We start from the raw sequence: 17,443 nt of genomic DNA, 5'->3' as shown, positions 1-17,443 counted from the left end.
TTTCCCACTTTAAATAATAAGTGTCAGCAATCTTTAATAAAATAGACATAGAACACTACAAAGATAACCCACCCCACCCCTTCCATCTCCCAAAGTCTGAGTTCCAGACTGGTTCATCTTTCCTAGGAGAATATACCTCAGAGAAAATCCTCAGTTTGCCAGCATGTGTGAGCTAGAAAGATCATACCAGGGCCACGGGAAAAGCAATTTTATGGAACTAGAAAAGATGATGATACACTTTTTCCTTTTTTCCCCTCCCTTTCCTTGAAAGTGAGTCTCTTTATCTAGCCCATGGAATAATTAGGGCTAGAAAAGACCATCAAAATCAATCTCTTTCTTTCAATCTCTCTCTCTCTCTCTCTCTCTCTCTCTCTCTCTCTCTCTCTCCCTCTCTCCCCCACTCTCCCTCTCCCTCTCCCTCTCCCTCTCCCTCCATCTCTGTCTCTGTCTCTCACTCAGGCTAGAAGTGTGGTGATTATTTGTGCAACCTAATCACTTTGTTGATAGATAGACATTTTGCCTAGCTTCTATTTCCCATTCAGGCCACTTCCCCACCGCCTAAGGCAGTCTGATGACCCTTTGCAATCAGGGTGCTCACCTTACTGGTGATAGGCTTAGTTAAATAGCTTTAGCCTCAATGTAGCTCAGAATTCCCAAACTCAAGTAATCCACCAGCTTCAGTTCCTGATACAGAGGGCATAGGCCACCATATTTGGCTTCTGCCACTTTATTTGACAAGCCAGGGAACTGAGACCTAGGGAAGGGCTTACTCAAGATTGTATCAAAAGTTACTAGAGAAGCACTGATTTGATTCTCCAACTCTCTATAAAAGGCTTCTTTTTCTTGGACTATCACTTTGGTTTTAGAAGTGAGCCCCCAAAAGAGATTTGTCAGCTTTGCACCAAGGTGTCTGATGGGATACTGTTATTGACTAAAACAGTTGTGTTCAAAGGATTGTTGGGCTTGTATATAATGCCTTAAATTATGTTCATTGAATCATAGGTTTAAACTGAAAGGGATCTTTCAGAGAGTCTAGTCTCATTCTACAGAAGAAAAAATTGAGGTATATAAAGGTTAAAGGATGTCATATATAGGCATGTAGGTTAGGACATGAATCCAGGCATTCCTGACTTCAAGTCTAGTACCCTACCCATTATTTGAAGGAATCTAATTTCCTACTGGGTATGGAGCCAGATGAAAATGTAATTGGGAAACAGTAGTAATAAAATTAAAAAAACATAGATAATATTAATTTATGGTTTTCTCATTCAATATGCAGCTTGCAGAATTATATTTCTATTTGAGTTTGATACGACACTGCTTCTCTAGCAATAGATACTTATTGCAGTGAATTGATTTTGAAGATATGAATGCCTAAAAGCCCTGGAAGAAAAATAGAGCTCCAGAGGGCCAAATTTTGTTAATTTTTAAACAAAATTAACAAATAAAATAACAAAAAAGTTAACAAATTAAATTTGTTAAAATCAAATTTGTTAATCTTTAGGAATTTGTGTCCAAAGTTTGTTCTCTAAAACACTTACACACACACACACACACACACACACACATTCTCTCTCTCTCTCTCTCTCTCTCTCTCTTTCTCTCTCTCTCTCTCTCTCTCTCTCTCTCTCTCTCTTATTTTTAGGATCTAAAACCTCAAAAATCCAAACACTATGTAGCAGGAATGCCCAGCAGAGGGCAGCATAACACTGAACATATTGGCACAGTTAATAAATACATCTGTAACTTATTACAAACAAAAGGGACCAGTTGGAGCTCAATGGAATGTCAGACCTGGGGAAGGGGAGGGATATTGGTGGCCCTTTAGTACAATCCCCTCATTTTATAGATGTGGAAGATGAAGCCCAGAGAGAAACAAAGTGACATGCCCACAGTCCCATGGCTATAATTAATGTCAAAGCCAGGTCTAACCCATGCCAGGGCTCTTGGCTCTGGGTCCAGGGCTCCTTTCACCACCATCTTTACTTCTCAGCAGTGTCTGGCTTTAATTTTCAACAGCTGGAGGGAAATTATGAGGGAATAAGAGTGAAACATCAGTTGTCTATGAAAGATGTGTATCTTTTTTAAAGTTTCCTGGACACGATGGTGTTGTATAATGGAAAATGCATTGGGCTGAATGTCAGCACTGGGTTCCAGTCCCGACTTCTTTTTAATAATAACTAGCATTTATGTAGTGCTTTAAGATTTGGAAATATTGTTTTATTGTGCATTGTTTTTTATTAATATATCATCTTTTTTATAATTATTACAAATATTATCTCATTTGGTCCTCACAACAGCCCAGAGAGGTAGGTTGCTATTATTATTCCTTGCTATTTTTATAGCAGGTAGAGTTTAAATTACTTGCTCAGGGTCACCCAGCAAGGAAGTATCTGAGGATGGACTTGAACTCCAGGCTTCCCATCTCCAGGTCCAGCACTCTATCTTGCCTCCAGGGAATATAGTGGAAATGCCCTTTCTCTATGTTGCTTTGACTTCCTGGTATTTGACTAAGGAGAGTCTAGTGACAGTGAACCAATGGTACACAGAGTACTCTCTGTGGGCACACAACCACCCTACCTCCCCATCTCCCCCCTAGTTCATTACTAGAAAGGCAAAGGGACTTGGACAGAGCTGCTCCCTACCCCTCTCCTCTGACCCTCTGCCCAGCAGCCAATGGGAGTGCATGAGGTGGGGGGTAGGGGGGTAAGGTGGGCAGCTCACAGGCAGCAGAGCTGGAGGGGAGCAGAGTGCTCGGGCCACCCCCTTTTCCCTCTCTACACTTACTAAAGACATTCCTCATATCACCTGCCCTTCTGCCCAGCAGCCCAATGGGAGCACTTCCTCCCTCCCCTGTGTGGGGGAGGGGCCCGGCACTCTGTCTCCAAAAGGTTCACCATCACAGCCCTAGAGGCAAGATAAAGGAAATGGCCAAGCAAATGTTTACTTGGTGAGGGAGAGTGTAATATACATTGTTATAATTTCACCAAGACAGAGTTGTCAAACACTCACTCCTGAGTGGGGGCTCAAATCAGATTAAAATGTAGCTGAGAAATAGTTAACAAAAATAAATAAAAGATACAAAAGAACATAGACAATATTACATTTTAAAACTAAACCAGCAAATGGTCCCTATTATGTACAGATTAATGTCCTACAGTTTTCACTTCACTAAGAGGAGTCTGAATTCAATGTTTTTGAGATAAATTGAGAAATCTGGCCCAAAGTTGAGAAAATAAAAATATTTGAGCATATGAATTTTTTTAAACTTTTATTTTCTGTCCTAGTGACAATCTCTAGAATAGAAGGGCAGGGGATAGGCAATAGGGGTTTAGTGACTTGCCCAAAGTTGCACAGCTAGGAAGTATCTGAGGTCAAATTTGAACCCAGGTCCTCCTTACTCCAGGTCTGGTGCTCTATCCACTGTGCCAACTAGCTACCCTAAAGATATGAAATTTGAAATAGAAAACTCAGCAACTTTGAAGAGGATTGTAGGGGAAAAGACTGAGAGCATTCTTAAAAAGAGACTGTAGTCTGAGAAAGAGGCCATCCACACATTGTAGCAGAAGCAAGAGAGTTTAAGAGGCCTGAGTTTTGCTGCTAATTAGTTGTGTTACCTTGCATATGTCACCTCTCTTTTCTGGACCTGAGTTTCTTCAACAAAGAAAACATACATATTATTGCCTATCACACCCAACCCAGTTACAGAGATTTTTTAAATGATACAGATCATGAGACAGTTGGACTCAAACTGGGAGTTCTTCACGTTTGTTTGTTGTATCATAAATTCCTTTGGCAGTGCTGTGATTAAAATTCTCTAGAGACCATATCTTCATTTATAATTATTTATTAAATAACAAAAAGAAGACCAGAGAAAGAGAAGGCATCAGTCATGGGTGGTCAGCCTCCCCCTGCCCCCTTCCTCAGACCCCAGCTCAACCATATACCTGAAGACTCCTGGATTCCAAGGAAAAAGCTGCTACTTTCTCCCTGAACTGACTGGAGCACTCCAATCTCACTCGGGTCAAGAGGAAGGTCACCTATATGCCAGGAGTCAGGAGACCTTTAGAAAGGGTTCTATGCAAGCTTAAGAGGCTTGTTTACAGATAAACAAAAAACTTCTCTCCACCCTCGTTCAGCAAGGGAGAACTTGGGGAACTGAGGCACCATGTAGTTTCAGTCTGAAGATAAAACTTTTTTTTCCCTTTTAAAATGCAAAGGTTTGTCATGGGGTATGGATCTCAGTATCATGATTAAAGAAATGCTACATTTCAGTTAAAAGTTAGTGAAAATAAAGATAGAATTTCTTCCCCCATCCAAACTCCTAGAATCATTCCTGTCCCATTACCCTCACCCCCTTCTAATCCCTTGCAAATACATTAACCAATCAACTAGTGTTTGTTAGGAGTCTACACTGGATGTTTGGTGATGAGGATCCAAAGCAGTCTCTGCCTTCAAGGACCTTATAGTCCAGTGGAGTTGGGGATGGAAGAGGTGAATAGATGATTTCTCAGGTCCTTTTTAGCTCTGACAGTCTGGGCTTTTAAGGTGCATCAATATGGAAGGTCTTATAGGTCTTCATGGAGTCAAGGTGAGTAGGCAAGAGAAGGAAGGAGAGAGAAAATAATATATGCAGCAAAGTGTTTTAACTGCATTTAGTCCTGGGAAAGGAATGAGCAATGAGCAAAAGGCAGATGCCATCAGCAACCCTTCCATTTCTGTCTTGTTTGCCACATCTGCTCCAACCCAAACCACATAAGAGAAGAGCATGGAGGCCAGGGCATGGCCTGACAGATCAGGCTGGAGCACATCAGACTCCACAGAGACTCCAGCAAGGCATTACCCTCATTAAATATCTCTCAGGACTTTTAGTCCCATCTCAAAAAGTGACACACAAATCTAATTTTTTTGGTTTTAATATTTAATCCCTAGAGATATATCCTCTCCTTTTCATCATCAAAGTACCAAATGTGGAGGGGAAAGAGGAGGATTTGAGTGTTCAATTTCTATTCTTTTGCAGAAGCCAAGAACCAAAGCATTTTTACCAACAGAATGGTTGCACAGTCACCAGGAAGGGAGGAGTCATCAGGGCAAAACCATAAATGCTCAGTAATTTTTTTTTTAATATAAAAATGACCAACTCTAAGACATCCAAAATTCTTGATTCCATTGTTGGTTATACTCACACACAACTGGTTCCAAACAACCTTCCCTTCTGCCCTGGAAGGTACCATTTCCTTCTTTCAAGTCAGAGGATTCTTTCTCAAGTTCAGGTCACTTAGCAAACAGGAAAAAACAAAAGCGGTGCCAAGGCGCTCTAGCACCTTCCATCCCTTCCCCTCCTCCCCCCTTCACATACCTCTTCTGGGCCCAGGTAGGTCAGTGGCAAGTCTGGCCTGGCTCCAACCTGTGCAAAGGATGGCATGACCAGGTACCCCTTCCTACCCAGACAAAAGTCTTCTTGTCCAGGCCCACTTTAAAGGATTGTTCATCATTTCCTACTTAGGGAGCAGTAATACAGTCTCAAGCACGTGTCTATAGCATTCTGGGCTTAGAAATTTTTTCCAAAAAGAAAAAATTCCCCCCAATCCCTCTTCGGAAAATGACATCAGTCCACGGTGCCATTGTAAGATTTGTTGAGTTTGTTAAAGGTGAAATCCACAGTGTGGGTAGATATTGGCTTTCTGTAGAGAGGGTTGGAAGCCTAGACAAATGAATATAAAGAACAAGCATTAAGGAAATCCATCCCAATATAAACCTCTAATAAGCTCACACTGAGGAGAGCTAGTTATTATGACAGTCTGATCAATAATTATTTAAGTAGCTCTTACTATATGTTCAGTACTGGATACAGTCCCTACCTTCAACGAGTTTGCAGAGGGAGATAATTTTTAGAGAAAAAGTTAGGGACTAGGCCTGTGATTTCACTGCTTTGGGGAAGGACATGCCATAGCTAAGTACATATATAAGGCAAGATCTGTATTGTATGATTCCAAATCCAGGGCTTTATCCACCTGGCCACCCACTACAGGAGGTCCTCAGTAAATGTTTGCTCCACCAGATGCCCCACAATGATGGTACTTTATTGTTTCAATTAGTGTCAGCTTTCCATTTCTTTTGTTGTTACTGAGCCTTTCAAGTGGTTACCAACTTCTAATCTTTTTTAGTTTCAGACTGTAAGTGCCCAGAGTGCCTCCCTCTGCCCCTCATGCATCCCCAATTTACCATTTCATATCGTGCCCTGGAACGTTCACTCTGGAACTTTGCAAACTCTCTTCGGTCATGTATGGTGACAAGCAGCTTCCAGATGGCGAGGAGGGCAATGCCAACAAGAAGAATGCTACCCACCACAGCCAACAGGATTGTCATAGCACTGGGTGCAGAACCACACTCTGGAGAGGAAAAGAATGGGAAATGTGATTAAAGGAGGTGGGAGAGAGGTTCCTCTCCTTGGGCTTCACAGTCTCATCCTCTGGACCATGCCCCACTCTGAGAAGAGCTTAAACAGAATGGATAAATTCATGGATGCTCTGATCATGCCACTGACCCAAGGCTTTGAGAACTAAACTTGGTAAGCAAATGAATAACATGGTAAAAACTGGGGTGACTGGCTGAGCAAATGTCTGCTGCTCCTGACAGCCTTCACCTACAAACCAAGGAACACATATTAACACAAATTAAAAGGATTTTCCCAAGGTCACCTAGAAAGTCCATGGTAAAGCTGAGAACAGAAATCAGGGTTTTGGTGGACCACAATTTTGTCTACTTTGTCTTCCTTCTCCATCTCTGCCTGGCTTAAATCTGGCCAGACCTCAACCCAGTGAATGTGACTTCTTTGAACCACAAATGTTTGAAGGACAGAATGTATAGGCCAGAAGTTTTTTACATCCACTTTTATCATGGCTTGAGTCAAGAAGACAGTCATCATTTGCAAGCTCTTAGTGTTGGGGTCTTGGGAATTCGCTGGCTCAACTTTTCTTTTAATAATTAAAATGTTTAATATTTCATTTTGCTTTCTGAAAATGAGTAAGAATCTTTTCTCACTCTCACCTTGCCAAATCAAAAAAGGAAAAACAAAACCCTTATAACTATTATTCATAGTCAAGCAAAACAAATTCCTACACGTCCAAATTTCTCATTCTGTATCTCCAGTCTATCACCTCACTGTCCTGGGATGGGCAGCATGTTTCATCATCAGTTTCCTGGAATCATGATCTTGCTCAGCTTTCTTTTTTTTAAAATTAATTTTAATTTTTATTGCGAATTTATCAAACACCAAATAGAAGGGGCATTTGCATAAACATACCAGAACAGAAAAAGACTGTGAATAGTACCGCAAGTCTCTTCATATACAACTTCATTTTCTTTAAAGTATACAATAAAATCATCCTATAGTTTCCAAAACTGTCCTCTAAATTGCAAACCTGCTCATCTTTCAAAGGCGCATAAGGGAAGTCCTGGAAAGCACAGCTAACACCTCCCTTATTCAATAACCAATTTATTTATGTTTTTGCTATAGGTGATGTTAATTTAAAAAAATGCATTGTTAGCATCATCAGACTGGGATCTTCTCTAAGAATTCTATCTCTCTCCATATAAGACTACATCTCCAGGCTTCTCCCTCACTTCTTTTCCTTCTCTTTCTTTTTTAAACCCTTTACCTTCTGTCTTAGTATCAATTCAAAATCAAATCAAATCAAGGGCTAGCCATTGGGTTAAATGACACACAGTTAGAAAGTATCTGAGGCCAATTTTGAATCCAGAACCTCCCTACTCCAGTCCTGGCACACTATCTATTGAGCTACCTAGCTGCTCTTTTAATAGAAATTCTAAAACTGCTTAGCAATAGGGGTTAAGTGACTTGCCCAGGCTCACACTGTTATATCTTGATATCGAACACCAGAACCTAGCTGCCTCTCCCATACTTCTCAGCAGAGGTGAGGGACTATGGGTGTTGAACACTATATATCGTTCAGACTTTTTATATGTGTTCCTTAGTTTTGCTGAACTTTTTTCTTTCTTTTTCCTCTGATAGTATGAATCTCTGGAAGTGAGAAGGGGAAATGAGAAGGGGAAGCGAGAGTGGGGAATGTAGGTAAGCAAGAGCTTGCAATTTCATTTGTATAGGAAATTCTCAAGTGAGAAAAAAAAAATTCAATGTAAGTGGCAGCAGATTTGTCCAGGATTACACAGCCAGTATGTGTCAGAGGAGGGAATTGAACCTGCCCTCCTTGGTTACAAGGGCAGCTCTGTATCTATTATGCCATTCTGCCTCTCAAAAAACAAAAGCACCAACAAGAAAAATATCCACAACCCAAAAGGTAGCAATAAACTTTCTTTTAAAAAATAAAGGGGGGACAGCTGGGTAGCTCAGTGGAGTGAGAGTCAGGCCTAGAGACGGGAGGTCCTAGGTTCAAACCCGGCCTCAGCCACTTCCCAGCTGTGTGACCCTGGGCAAGTCACTTGACCCCCATTGCCCACCCTTACCAATCTTCCACCTATGAGACAATACACCGAAGTACAAGGGTTAAAAAAAAAAAAATAAAGGGACCATCAGGAGGTCCTGGGTTCAAATTTGGCCTCAGATACTTCCTAGCTAAGTGACCCTGGATGAGTCACTTAACCCCAATTGCCTAGACTTTGCCCTTCTGTCTTAGAGTTGTTACTAAGACAGACAGTAAGAGTTTAAAAATATTACTTTTTATTGATAAAGGCATCATTTCTCCCTTTGAATATCCTTGGGTAGAGCATTGAGTTGTGAACTCTATATCCAGGGGATCTTCAAACAATGACGTTCATTGACAGTCTGGCCCCCTTCCCTGCTGTGTGGTTCTGGGGTGGCCTGCAGTCTTCATTTTCTTCTTCTTTCTGCCCAGCCTTGTTGTTCCTCTGTCTTAGAACTGATATTAAGACAGAAGAAGGTAAGGGTTTAAAAAAAATAAGTAGGGCGATGCCTGGAGATATGGTCTCTTGACAAAGTTCCCAGTCTGAATGTAACAATATTAAAGAAAAAAAGATCAACATCACCTATAGCAAAAACATAGAAATAAGTTTATTTTTTAATAAGTTGGAACATTATTCCTATAAAAAATAAAATAAATGTATGTAGCGTGTTTAGCAGGGATGGGTCAATGGTTCAGACGGTCTGAGCTGGTGGGGAATCCTGACAGAGGAATCATTTCCGCTCATACTGCGCTCTTCCATCCCAGACTGGATGAGTTTGGATAAAGGGTTATTTCCTCCCTCATATTTCATTGACTCGGGATGGGGGAGGCAGAAGAGAAAGGGTGAGAAGGAAGCAGAGCTAGTACCGAGGGGGCTTAAATGTTTTTTTAGGTGGGACCCCAAGTTTCTTCCCCAAATTCAACCCCTTGGTGCAATAGATACTGATTATAAGCCTGCCCTGGAAGCAGCCAGTGACTTAGGGGATCCTTCTGTGGCCTTTCTCTCTTAGAGGATGAAACCCCTGAGCTCCCCTAGTCTGAAATGACACCTACCTGGCTCTTTGAGGACCATAAGCTTGGACTTGCCACTGGGCAGCTCAGAGTAAGTGAACATCATGACACAGTCCTTGGCAGTTTTGTAGAAACACAGGACGGCTTCCTGGTCATCTTTCACTGGAAGAAAGCCAAAAAGTTAAGGAGAGGAGAAATCGTTCCTGAGCTGTGGCAGGATTGGCAACCTGCAAGGCTCCACTTGGCACAGCAGCAGAGAAGGAATTGGCTAAACCAAACACTGTGGCATTTGCACTCTATCCCGAAGAGGGAAACAGACAGCTGAGGGGATGGAGGGAGAAGAAAGAACAGGAGGAAGAAGAGGAAGATGAGGAGGAGGAAGAGGAGGAGGGGGTGGGGGTGGGGGGTCGGTCCTGAAAAGATTATTTTTGGTCTCTATCATCCAAAGCTTTGGACAAGGCTCTGGATTTCTCATCCCTCTGGGGACCATGAATTCCTTTCCATGTCAAGGGCTTCCTGTGGGTACACATGGAACAAATTAGGTAACCTTCAAGCATCTGAGAAGTTTGTTGGTGAAGTTGATATAGAAGAAACGATTAACACTTGAGGGGGGTGGGGGAGGATCGCAGATGGAAACCAAAAGGGAAGAGGAAAGTGCCCTGGAGTCTTCAGTAAATACAGTATTGGGGAAAATTAGTCTGTGAATTATACTTCATCCTCTTCTGACCTGAAGAATGGGTCTCTGCAAGAAGGCAACCTTAAGGATAAGGATTGGGTTACTAGCAGATGAGCTAAAATGGAAGCCAAGAAACTTGGGTTCCCGTATCAGCTCCAGCTTAACTTCGTTGTAGCCCACTGCCTGTCTGGGCCCAAGTTTCTTATCTATAAAATGAAATGGGATTAAAGGCAGCTAGGTAGCACAGTGAATAGAGCAAATGCAGGACTGGAGTTGGGAGGACTCAGGTTCAAATTCAGATACTTCCTAGCTGTGTGACCCTGGGCAAGTCACTTAAACCTGATGGCTGCTCTTCTGTCTTAAGTTGATATTAAGACAGAAGGTAAGGGTTTTTAAAAAATAAAATAAAAAGAAGGGGTTGGACGAGATAGCCTTTAAGGTCTCTTCCAGCTCCAAGACTGAATGAAACCAAGGCACGAAGACTCTCCTAGGCAACTGACTTCTGGATAAGATCTTCCCTTGGGAAAAAAATGGAGGGAGTAAAACATTTTTTGTTTGTTTGTTTGATTGATATCAAAGGGAAGAGACACCCATTGACCCCAGCTGCTAACCTCCAAAGACAGATGTCAGGATGTTGGCTGCTGAATGCTTCAGTGGCTACTATTTAGGTCATTCCAACTGAGTGGCTAAGCAGAGAGATGCACGACCTTTCTTTCTCCTGAGTAGCAGAGTTTTCAGGGAGTGAGCACAAAAAGATTAGTCTGGTCTATGTTTGGAAAGCTCCCCCTACCCCCATCCTCCCTCCTGCTTAACTGCTGACCTAAGGGGATGTTATCAGAAGCTCACTAGTGCATTCCACAGCTCAACTAGGGCACCTTTGGAAGGGTTATTTTCGGGAAGAGAAGGAACCAGGGGAAGGGAGAGGTGAAAATGAAGGAAGCAGATATTAGAGGCTATAACTTTAAATAGACTTTTTAAAAAGGCAAAAAAAAAAAAAAAAAAAAAACTTGTTGAGAGGAATACTGCTAACATGGAATGCTTCTTATTTTTTTCCTCGGTTACTCCACTATTTAGAGAAGCTTGGTCTTGGGGCCAGATACATTAGTTGATTATCAAACGAGAAGGCCTGGACCATTTCAGTTTTGGGCGTATGTGTGTGTGTGTGTGTGTGTGTGTGTGTGTGTGTGTGTGTGTGTGTGTATGGATATATTTGTATAAGTGGACCTATGTAAATGTGTGGATGTATGTATCTGGATATATGTATATGTATTTTTATATATTCTATTAAATTAAATATGCAATCTAAATAAATTCTATTTAAGATTTATTTATATATGGTCATTTTGTTTTTAAAAAGTCTCTCCCAGTACCCAAACCTTTTGTGATTGGACCCATATATATCAGCATCATGAGAATGAAAAACTAGGAGTGGTAGAATAAGAAGAAAGGAATATGGTAAATTAGAAAAGCATCTTCTTAAGGAAGCAACAGATTGATACCTTTCAGAAACTCAGGGGAACAGTTGGGCAAGCCACCATAAACCTCAGCCAGCAGCCTGAGAGAGATGGTTAGTGAGTCATGGGAAGATTCTCAGAATTAGGAGATTAGTCTAATTCCATCATTTTTTCAAAAGAAAATGTTTCCTTATATATGGCTGATCCTCTCTCCCTTCCACCTCCTCTTCCAGTCACAAGTGCCTTTTCTGATGTCTTTTGTATTCCTCAGATGCAGGACATTCCTAGTAATAGGCTGCATGGAGCCTATTTCCATTCCCACGTCCCTCTCTATTGTCCTCTGCATCATCGGCGACTTCATGAGACCATGGGATTCAGAGCTTTGCAGCTACACACCATCAAAAAGAATTTAAAAATAGGGGCTTTGGCAACAGTCAGCAGCCTTGGAGGACCGAAAGAGCTAGGCAGTTTCTCAAATGCAATCTGGACCTCACCCTCTTAATCAATTCCGGGTTCTGTTTACTGTCTATCTGTCATGCCCTGTCTAGGTTACATGCTGAGAGATGAATTCAATGGGCTGCCCATTAAACCGCATAATATAAGCAATTCATACTCACCCATCCACTTTGTGTTTCTAAAGTATATGGTTTGGGCAATCTCTTGATGCTCTATAGATTATACAAGGTATTCCAAAAATCTTGGTGCTTTAATAGCTTAAAACAAGAAAAGATTTTTAGGAGCTATATTGGTTTGAAATTGTTTTAAGACTTTTGGAACACCTCATATTTTGTTATTTAAAATAAAAACAATAACTAATATTTATGCAGCAGTTTTGCCAAGCACTTTAGGCATATGTTCTTATTTGATCTTAAAAATCTTATGAAGTATGTTCTATCATTGTCCCCATTTTCAGATGAGGAAGTTGAGACTGGAAGACATTAAGTGACACGTACTGCTATTTAAATGTCTAAAGGAGGATCTGAACTCAGTTCTTCTGTCTCCCAAGTCTAGCACTCTAATCACTATGTGACTTAAATTCCACCATGCCATACCACAATTTTGATGTCTGGGTTTTTGAAAGCTATGTCAGTAGAAAGGCTGTGGACTGTGTGTATGCTCCAAAGATCAGCCTAATTAACTGGGTTAAATATTTCTATTACTGGTCCCTAGCCCATATCTGACCATAGTGGAGACTCCATAAACCCTTAATAGATTTGATTGATTCATCACCTATATCATCTATTAATGTCTTGACTCAACTACACTGAAGAAATCGTTAATGCTTCTTGAGGTAACAAAATAGAATAGTTGTTAAAGTTTTGTTTTCAATTCTTAACTAAATTTTCTTAATTATTTCATCTACTATTCAATTCTTTATTCATATGACTGCCCATCTACCAAAACAGTGCAAGATACACACACACACACACACACACACACACACACACACACACACACAGAGTGATTAACTCATTGGGCCACCCATCAAATTGCAAATATTTGCAGACTGAATCCCCAGTTTCACCCAGTTGTAAGAGCAGGGATCACTCATGTGCTAAACCCCATACTGCATCAGCACAGAAGCTTTACCTAGCTCCATTTTTCACCCCCCCCCCTTTTTTTTTTAAAGAAACCCTTACTTTTTATCCTAGAATCAATATCATGTATTGGTTCCAAGGCAGAAGAGCAGTAAGAGCTAAACAATGATGATTAAGTGACTTGCCCAGGGACACACAGCTGGGAAATGGCTGAGGTCAGATTTGAAACTAGCACCTCCCATCTCTTAGCCTGGATCTCAATCCACTGAGCCACCTGGCTGCCCACTTGTTCCATTTTTCGCCTCTCTTTAATCAGTCTGGTATTCCTTTACTACTGTGGACTCTCCCTATTTGTACAGGACTCTATGAGGACACCCATTTGACTTTGGATCCTCTCTAACTCAGAATTCTTGAACTCAAGAAATCCACCAGCCTCAGCCTCCCCAGAAGAAGGGAGACATGTACTACTATTCTTGGAAAAAATGTATTTTTTCACCCACATTTGGTAAATCTTTTTTTTAACCTAACCTCCTGTCTTAGAATTGATACTAAGTATTCCATTCCAAGGCAGAAGAGGGGTAAGGGCTAGGCAATTAAGGTTAAATGACTTGTCCTTGGTCATACAGCTAGGAAGTGTCTGACGTTACATTTGAACCCAGGACCTTTCATCTCCAGGCCTACCTCTCTATCCACTGAAACCACTTAGCTGTTTTCTAATATAAATTCTAAGACTGTTAGACAATAGAGGTTAAGTGATTTGCTCAGGATTGCACTATTAAAGTACTGAATTATTACATAAAATTATTTAAACTGAATACCAGAACCCTAGCCTTGATAATCTTTCCCTCTTACCTATTTGGAGGGAGTGTGAGGAAATGCTTAGTGAAGTAGTTTGAGCCAGCAAATATGCATTACATTTCCAAAACATTTGAACTAGACTGAAGCCATCATATCACACTTTATTCTAATCTTTCCTGAACTGAACTAGTGTTTCAGTCTACCTTCTGGTCCCTAGAAAAGAGGATTTTTCTAAGAGCTTGAGGGGCAGAGAGTAGTTTGACTAAAAACCCCCATCTCTTTTCCTTACTGGAAAATAAACTAGCTTCTAGGTATGGAAGGAAATCCTAACCTACCTCCCCTAGAGCAGCATGATAATATGGGAAGAAGGAATGAGCCAAGGAGAACCCCAAACTATCTTAGTGTAATGGATAATGATCATGATCATGAAGCATTTATAAGCACCTACCAAGTATTTGGCCCTGTACCAAGAACTTTTACAAATATTATCTCACTGGATCCCCGCAGCAACCCTAGGAAGTAGGTGCTATTGTATTCCCCATTTTATAGTTGAGGAAATGGAGGCAAACAGCGGTCAAGAGGCTTGTCCAAAGAGGAAACATATAAGAAAAGCAACTGCTTGAACGCATGGGTCGGGGTGGACGTGATTGGGGATGTGGACTCGAAACTACCACACCAATGCAACCACCAACAATTTGGAAATAGGTCTTGATCAAGGACACATGACAAAACCAGTGGAAATGTGCATCGGCCATGGGTGGGGGGAGTGCGGGGGGTGAAGGGGAAAGTAGGAGCATGAATCATGTAACCATGTTAAAAATGATTATTAATAAATGTTTAAATTAAAAAAAAAAAAAGAGGCTTGTCCAAGGTGGTGCAACTATTAAGTGTCTAAAGCTGAATTTGAACTAAGGTCTTACCGACTCCAGACCTAATTTCTAGTGACAATGAAAGAGGTACAATGGTCCAGGAGAGCTCAAGCATCTAGGTGGGATCAAAGAACATTGGATAAAAAATGAGAGTATAAAATTTCTAGAGAAGGGGCCAACAAGGTTGGACTTAAGAATTATCCTGGGATGCTGTGGAACCTAACCATAGGTAGATACTACCTAGATAGTAAATGCCTTAGGGAAAACACAAGTATATTAGGTATAGAAATGGAATTTAGAATTGAATACAAATTTCATGGATAACAATGAAGAGTAGGACCTAATCGGGAAGATACAGAAATCTGGTAACTGGATGAAGGCTTAAAACAACTAGGGTACCACTTAACTGGAAAAAAGCTAGCCTTGGTGTCTCTTCTATTTGCCTATAAATCCTTAGTCCCTATACATAGGATCACAGTAGCCTAGAGCTAGAGCTAGTAGAGACGTCAGAGGCCATCTAGTCCATTTTTCAGAGGAAGAAATTGAGACTCAGGGACTTGTCCTAGGTAGTATTGGTACTTAATGTCCAAGGAAGGACAGTATTTTATGCAGGTAGACCTTTAGACATGAGAATTTGTAAGAATCTAGAGCAACAGAATGACAAGAGGTAGAAAAGACCCAAGTGATCACCTAGATTTTTTTTTTTTACAGATGAGGAAATGGACCCAGAGGAAATGTGACATACTGGGGGTAGAAATGTCCTTCTCCAGCTAATTTTACAGATGAGGAAACTGAGGCAAACAGGGCTAAGTGATTTGCCCAAGGGTACACAGCTAATAAATGTCTGAGGCTGGATATGAATTCAGATCTTCCTGATTCCAGGCCAGGCACTCTCCACTGTGTTACCTAGCTGCCAAGGTTGCAAAGTGAGTTAGCAAAAATCCAGGTCAAGAATTTGATTGGCAAATGAAGTCTTAGAGACACTCAAGAACTTCTGGAGACCTCCCTTCCTCAGTCAAAGTTAAGAATACTCTCTTTCCCCAAACAGATGAACTCCCAAACATCTCAACTGAGATCCCATAATGGCCAAAAGTAATGAACTTCCCAGTAATCTGCACCCCTTCCCTTTCCCCCCCAAAAACCCATTCCCTTGCTCTACTTACTGATCGAATCCACCCGGGTGATGACTTCATCTCTGCAATGTTTTTGGCATGTCTGGTTGTCAGCCAGTCTCCCTGAGTTAAATAACATACACTCGACACAATCTCTTTGAAGGAGAGGGAAAAAAAAAGAGGAGAGGAAGGACATTAAAAACCAGGCAATCATGTTGTCCAAATAACAATTCTAATGCTGATGTCAAACTTCCAAATTTCAGCACTGGGACTGTGCTCTACAGGCCCTGCCTGGGCCCTCTCTCCTCTGTCTGAGGCTGCAAAGTGTAGAAACATCTTCTTTTTAAAAGCTGGTGCATTAGGGCCAAGCATGGAGAAGAGCATTTGGGTGAATTTTATCTGCATGCCTGGTTTAACTTTCTAAGTTTAGGATCAAAAATAGAGTTAATCCCAGGAGGAACCTTAGGGGCCATCTAAATTAGCTAGCCCCCTCATTTTACAGCAATGGAAACCAAGGCCTAGACCTATTGATTTCTCCAGGGTCACAGAGGTATTAAGTGCCAGAGGCAGGATTTAAATCAAGAACTTTGGACTTTCAGCATCAAATTTCTTTCAAAACAGAATTCGAATAGGAATGAACATTGCATTTTATCAAAAGTTTTTTCTGCATCTATCGAGATAATTATTTGACGTTTGTTATTTTTTTTTAAATTAAAAAATCCTTACCTTCTATCTTAGAATCAATAATAATTATTGGTTCAAAGGCAGAAAAGTAGCTAGGGCTAGGCAAATGGGGTTAAGTGACTTGCCCAGGGTCATTCAGCTAGGAAGTATCTGAGGCCAGGTCTAAATCCAGGACCTCCCATCCCCAGGCCTGGCTCCCTATCCCCTGAGCCACTCAGTGTCCCATATGTATAATCATGTTATACTATTGTAGTTTCCTAGCTAACATTTTATTTGGGATTTTTGCATCTACATTTATGATTGAAATTTTCTTTCTCAATAATTTTCTTTCTCAGATCTTGCTTTGCCTGGTTTAGGTATTAGTTAGATTAGGTATTAGTACCAAGTTTGTTTCATAAAAGGAATTTAGTAGGACTCCTTTCCCAATTGCTTTAACCTCCAAAGAAAGAACTGAAAAATAGAAATAAGTAAGACATAGTTTTATATATGCATATATCTTTTATCAAGTGACGCCTTCCCTAATGAGGGGAAAAGAAGGAAGAAGGGAGTTGACTGGGAATCTTAAGCAAACAAATTTAAATTATTAAAAAAAAAAAACAACCAGAATGACCAAGAGTTTAAGCCACCAACACTGGGATGTCATGAAACTTGACTGGTTTGCTCTATGAGAAGAGGGATTATTAGGCAACAGAGGGGTAATATGATAGAATTTGAGATTGGGATCAGGAAGATCTGAATTCAAATTGCCCCTCAGAAACAGTAGCTGTGTGAGCCTGGCAAATAATTTAACCTCTGCCTGCCTTGGTTGCCTTGTTTGTACAATGAGGCCAATAATAGTTATCTACCTCCCAGGATTG

General features: G+C 40.9%; 1 protein-coding gene across 1 annotated transcript in view; it reads right to left on the bottom strand.

Annotated features, from left to right (window-relative positions):
- Nucleotides 1-3,831: 3,831 nt before the first annotated feature.
- Nucleotides 3,832-17,443, bottom strand: part of ITGB5 (integrin subunit beta 5) — a 201,803-nt gene continuing 188,191 nt past the window's right edge. Inside the window, exons 15-18 of the mRNA XM_044670031.1 lie at nt 15,954-16,057; nt 9,498-9,617; nt 6,226-6,392; nt 3,832-5,704 (exon numbers count right to left, since the gene is read on the bottom strand). Of these exons, the coding sequence (XP_044525966.1) occupies nt 5,609-5,704; nt 6,226-6,392; nt 9,498-9,617; nt 15,954-16,057 (487 nt within the window). The 3' untranslated portion in view covers nt 3,832-5,608. The remainder of the gene's footprint in view (nt 5,705-6,225; nt 6,393-9,497; nt 9,618-15,953; nt 16,058-17,443) is intronic.

Source organism: Gracilinanus agilis, chromosome 3 (genome assembly GCF_016433145.1).
Source record: "Gracilinanus agilis isolate LMUSP501 chromosome 3, AgileGrace, whole genome shotgun sequence".
In the NCBI taxonomy this organism is placed as follows: Eukaryota; Metazoa; Chordata; class Mammalia; order Didelphimorphia; family Didelphidae; genus Gracilinanus; species Gracilinanus agilis.
Note: the sequence above shows the minus strand (reverse complement) of the source record. Positions and strands in the feature narration are given on the sequence as shown.